Consider the following 5,926-nt stretch of genomic DNA (forward strand, 5'->3'; position numbering starts at 1 on the left):
AACAATGTGGACCTTTTCTTTTAAACAAAGAATTTACAAGTGATTTGCTTAAAAATCGAGCGTTTATTAGAAAACAACAACAGAAGACAGTGGACCTTTTAGATGTTTTAGAATATTGGGGTGGTCGTTCGACCTCTCCTCCCCCGTCGACGTTCCTGTAAAGTATACTCTATTGTCCACTAACAAATAGTGAACTGTTAAATGTTTTCGTGAACAGTTTGTACCTCACTATATATATAAAAGAACTAACGGAATCTTCAAGTTTACACTGCATGTCGAATTTTAAACATTTAACAACTGTAGAATGTTCCAAAATAATATGGGAGGGAACGTGAAACTCAAATAAAGACAGGCAGTCGATCTAAATAGTGTGAGCACCACACCTGTTCTTCTTCTTTTCCACAATGTAATATGTAATTAATGAAAAAAAAAAAACTGACCAGTCCCTTATGATTTAAAGAACGACTTCATCCAATAAACGCTCATCAGCTTTCGCGCTTTAACCCTACTTTTAATTAAAAGGGAAGGTATGCGACGAATATTTTACTCTGTTCGCGGCAAGTCCTTACAGCGAGCGGTCTTTGCTTTATTTTCCTTTGCTCCTTATTCAAGTAGGAAGCTACATCTGGGAAAATTTAACACTATTTAAGTTAATAATTTGTTTGCCTATTAACTCAACAACGGTGATAAGAATATCAATTTTTATAGAGATAAATTTCCTAAGATTTTTAACTTTGTTTCACTTCGTTTTCAAACAAGTTAAGCCTAAACAGTAAATACGTCTTTTCTGCTCACTTGCTTAACTACTTTGTCGCTCGTGGAAACGCAACGCGTTTGCATGCACAGCCAATCGTTTCTACGTCACACATTAAAAACAAAAGAACAGTGTTACATTGTCATTATTTCTCAGTTTGTACTCTTGTTGCTTTGAAAGTAAGCATGGAAGAAGAAATGCCAAGTTTTTTATCATCGAGAGAAGAAGCAGCTTATTTTAAACAGTTGGCACTGGAGTATAAGGAAAAGTAAGTGATTTAAAGGTTCGCGCTAATACTATTGAAACTAAATATAAGTTAGAAACTTGATAAGTTGATTGTCTTCACATACACCTTAAAATGTCCTTTTGACGAGTTTCGTCCTGAGCCTTGAAAAAAGTAGGCCTATAGTATTGGTCAACATTTTTGCTGAGAAGTAATCTTATTCTAATATTTGTATATTATTATTTTTATAACTTACAGTAAATTATTACTGCCTTAGAAGAAAATGTGCATATGATACTTTTACTTTTTTAGAAGTAGTGGTGCTAAAGTCATGCCAAGTGTGGTTTGTATTTATTGAGCATAAAAGTCCGTACAGGTGTTTAATGAATTGCGAAGAGTGACTAGGCTTGATTTTTAGGCATGTGCACATACCTACTACCAGTATTGTATGACTAATATATGAAGCAGTTCTTTTAAAACTTCAGACTGGTTGCAGTATTACTATTAAATATCTTACTCTTAGGTCGACCTATGTAAGTCTCGAAGAAATTCACTCAGTATTTGTTAGAAAACCTCGAATGAGTTTATAAATTTAAATATAATTGCAAGGTATATTGTTAAACCACGTTAAGGTTAGGACGACACTTGTAAGTTTTCAGTAAAACAGATGTATTAAAGAAATAAAATCAACGTTTAATATTACACAATAGATATTTAAAAATGGGACTGTCTACAGTCCTAGAATACAATAACAATTTTGTTTGACTTAGTAATTTAGTGTGTAAGGATAAAGTACCGTGAGATTGGGAACAGCTCATGTCATAATCTACATGTTTCGGCGTATTACTTCGCCATCGTTAGGAGTAAGACGTCGAAACGTAGAGTATTACGTGACTGCTTTCAGTTTCACGATACTTTATACAGTAAATTAAATAAACAAATTCTGTGTTGTATTTTGAGACTGTGAACAGTCTAATTTTTAAATATTCATTGTGTACAATTAAATTGGCTTTATTTATTTTAATACATATCTGTTATTAAACATGTTATTGATTCTAACATTTCACTCTTAATCTGACCCATATTTTAAACGTGTTTTTTTTTTCGAACTTCAAGCACTCAGTATAACTAATATTTATAATGTTATTTAAAAAACACATCTATGTCCTTTAACCCTTTAGGAACTTTCACGTTTAGTAATTAATATTGAAACTCGCCACTGATGTTTTCAGAGAAATATTACAAAAAAAAAACGATATTAAATTAACAGAGGGATATTGGGGGGAGGGGGTCATAATATTCAAGTATTGTTGAACGTAGTGAAATATGGTGTAATATAGGTCGATTCCTGGGTTTTTCTGCTGTTTGAAAATACTTGTGAACTATGTTGAAATAGCCTTTGGGGTTCGTATATGAAGTAGTGAGAGAGTTCAGTATTGGGATTGCCACTGGAGTTGTGTGAAATATTAACATTGGGCAAATCGCTTGTTTGCTAATCAACCCCTAATACACTACAATTTACAAAGAACAAAAACTTTGTTTATTTATTTTTTAAACGTAGTTAAACAAATATTTATATTTTATTTAAATATTTATAATTTACTGTAGACTGAGCATTTTGGGACTCTGGAAAATGGTTTTATCTGTAAAAGTAATATCCGCGATAATGTTTTTATGTTATGAATAATAACTGAGTTTTAAAGAGGTGTTTGAATAATTCTCATGTATGACCCGAAAGCACGAACGATATTACGGAACCAGGAATACCGACGAAAAGTATAACAATCCAAAATGTCGAGCGTAGAACTTGTAAACATTAAAAATGAACACTTAAGATTATAAAGTAAGTTTTACAAATATTGTCAACGATAGATATTTGTATGAACGTCAGAATTTGTAAAGCGTAAATAGAAACTAGTATTAGGTATATCACAGTTTTGTTATGGTAGTTAGAGTTTAGAAATTGAGAGAGAAAACATTTGCCAGATGTATATTCGTAACCTTTAAGTGTCAATATTCTAATCATTTCTGTTGGATTTTGCCCCAAAATAAGGATGATGGATACAAATATAACAAAAAATTCGTTGTTACGAAAATAAGCCGTTGTGTTTTCCAAAACACGGTGAAAAGTGAGAGTATATAGGGGATTCGTTTTACCCGAGCGCGTTCATAGTAGCATGCATGTCAGTATCCTTGTTTGTACCTGTAGATCCTGCCTGTGTCATGATTAGAGGAAAAAGTAGGGAAACCGGTAAGAAAGATGAAAAACGTTCTGCTTGGTCTATGGTGTGGAAAATCTGGAATTGCGGGCCCATCAGGGCAAAATATTATAAACACACATCACGTGCAGTAGGTGTTGTTGTACAGACAGCGAGTGACCCTTACTTCCCGATGGATCAAGCGAAAGGGTTTGAAGAAAAAAAGGAAGGCGAATCATACCAGCTAAGACTACGTGTACAGTGCTTGTTAAGGCTTAGACAATCCCAGCATTTTCCCGACCTTAATGATGACTCATTTCCGCGGCCGGTCGTGGTTTGTGTAGTGGTTACGGGGGAGGGGGGGAAAAGATCTATTTAATCACTACAGAGACGCCGCTAGCTTTTTAAACAAATCAAAAGAGGAGTGAAGCTTCAGGGAATCTTTAAGTTCATCAAAGTTCAGTAACCATAAGTTTTGTATCTTTTCTTTTATATAGAGTTTTTTTATATGAACTACTGAACTATATATGCAAACGTATTCTACGTAACGGACACGGCGTTCCTCACCCCTACATTGAAACTAAATAGTTCTTGACAATAAAACATTTCATTTCTAACTTTTAAATTTCACGAGATTTCAGGTTTCTTTAAATTACACATGAAATACTTCCAACAATTTATTTATCGAAGTCATTGTGTGCCCATTATACTAAACCAAATCTTTAGTGTTTCTGATTTGGTGAAATATCATTATACTAAACCAAATCTTTAGTGTTTCTGATTTGGTGAAATATCATTATACTAAACCAAATCTTTAGTGTTTCTGATTTGGTGAAATATAACATCAAAAGGTTTGTGTGTGTGTGTATTGGTGCATTGTTAAATTGTGAATAGTTAAATTAACATATATATATTATTATTTTATTTCAACAAGTATTCGTTTAGAGTGTTTAATTTCTTGAGTGTATATATATATATATATATATGCATGTGAATGTTTTGAAACTATTTTTTTTACTATTGTCTACATTTACTTTTAAAATAGATTGAATTTAGACTTAAGATAATCATAAGGGGGAAAAAAGTGGGTCATTTTAAACATTTGTTTATTTAGTTATTCCGACGAAACGACTTGATGTTACACAGAAGGGTGAGTAATTTTACGGAAATATCTTTCTCGCCACCTACTATTTATTAGAGCCGCGGCTTGTATCAAGGTTTTCTAAACATCCTAACCTGGAAGTGCCCCTAGGGGGCGTTATGTAAACGTACAGAAATCCTATTACAGCTTATTTCTATCTGTTTATTTGTAGCTTCTATAAGTGTTCGAAATTTGAGTGTTTATTAAAGTCATGAATATTAAACTTTACGTTATGTTGTTTCATTCTAACGGCCACAATATTATCCAGACGCGAGAAAACATTTCGGGGAATTCCAAAAGATCCCCATGTTCACTTCCGCGAAAATTATTACTTAGTAGCTTGTAGAAATGAAAATTTAAATAAGCTACTTAATTATAATTAAGGCTGCACACAGGAATTTATATTTTTCAGAACTCTGTGATTGCATTAACATTTTTTCCAAAAAGTGTAAATAAAATCGGTAAGTTATAGAATGTGACTGATAGAGAAGAAATAATTACGCACAGGATTGAAGATTCTAGAAGACATTGTACGACATTATTATTGAAATAGTAGTCTGGTTTTCAAATCTTCAATCATGTCAAAGATCTAGAAAGTTTGTGAATTTTGTTAATCGAAACTTTAAAGCTTATAGATGTTTGTACAGCAGTAGACTGTTTCTTATTGATTCTCGGCAATCATCTTCAGATATATTAACACACACACATTAGATTTTTGTATTTAATTTTACTACCAGCTGCTACGTAAGCCGCACAAACGTCTATACTGAAGTTCGCGTTTTATAGTGCTAACCCTTTTTTACACATGTACGTCCGTCAATGCGGCCCTTAACGGATGTATACAAGGAAGAAAAGGATATATTTATGGCATCTGGTCGTGGTTTTATTTTTAAATACGCTCTGCAGTGATTATAATAGGAGTTTATCATCAACGTGTTTTTCTTTTCATACTTCATTTTGTCGTAGTTTGGCTCTATAAAAACGCATCAAACCTGCCCGTAAAGGAGAAGTTATTAGTAAAAATATAATATTTTTTTATCCGTTACAAACCAATATGGCGGTTGACTGTACCATTCCCAAATTTAGATAATTGGTCAGTAGAACTATGTAGGTGTTGTAGAGCCATCATGATGATACGCCAATGTTTTATTTAATAGAGACATGTTTGTGGTTTCACAAGTTATATGATATTCGAATCCTGTTCTTTTAAGTCCCCGTATTAAGCAAAAGGCCTCCTCAGCACAGGATGTGGCAGAAACAGCGTGGTTGACATATTGTAACATACTCCCCTTTGCTTTCACTCATACATTCTTATGAACGATTTATGTGACTCGTTCAATAAGATGGTGTTATCTGGACAAGTGTGGTTGACATATTGTAACATACTCCCCTTTGCTTATCTAGACAAGTGTTTCTCAACCACCGGGCTGTCACAACCATCTTACGTATATCTAGACAAGTGTTTCTCAACCACCGGGCTGTCACAACCATCTTACGTTTATCTAGACAAGTGTTTCTCAACCACCGGGCTGTCACAACCATCTTACGTTTATCTAGACAAGTGTTTCTCAACCACCGGGCAGTCACAACCATCTTATATTTATCTGGAC

General features: G+C 33.5%; 1 protein-coding gene across 1 annotated transcript in view; it reads left to right on the top strand.

Annotated features, from left to right (window-relative positions):
* Positions 1 to 869: 869 nt before the first annotated feature.
* The window catches only part of LOC106463232 (nuclear distribution protein nudE-like 1), a 31,688-nt gene continuing 26,631 nt past the window's right edge, over positions 870 to 5,926 (top strand). The window contains exon 1 of the mRNA XM_013923228.2: positions 870 to 1,022. Within this exon, the coding sequence (XP_013778682.1) occupies positions 940 to 1,022 (83 nt within the window). The 5' untranslated portion in view covers positions 870 to 939. The remainder of the gene's footprint in view (positions 1,023 to 5,926) is intronic.

The sequence above is a fragment of the Limulus polyphemus genome, unplaced genomic scaffold (assembly GCF_000517525.1).
Source record: "Limulus polyphemus unplaced genomic scaffold, Limulus_polyphemus-2.1.2 Scaffold1355, whole genome shotgun sequence".
Classification (NCBI taxonomy): domain Eukaryota; kingdom Metazoa; phylum Arthropoda; class Merostomata; order Xiphosura; family Limulidae; genus Limulus; species Limulus polyphemus.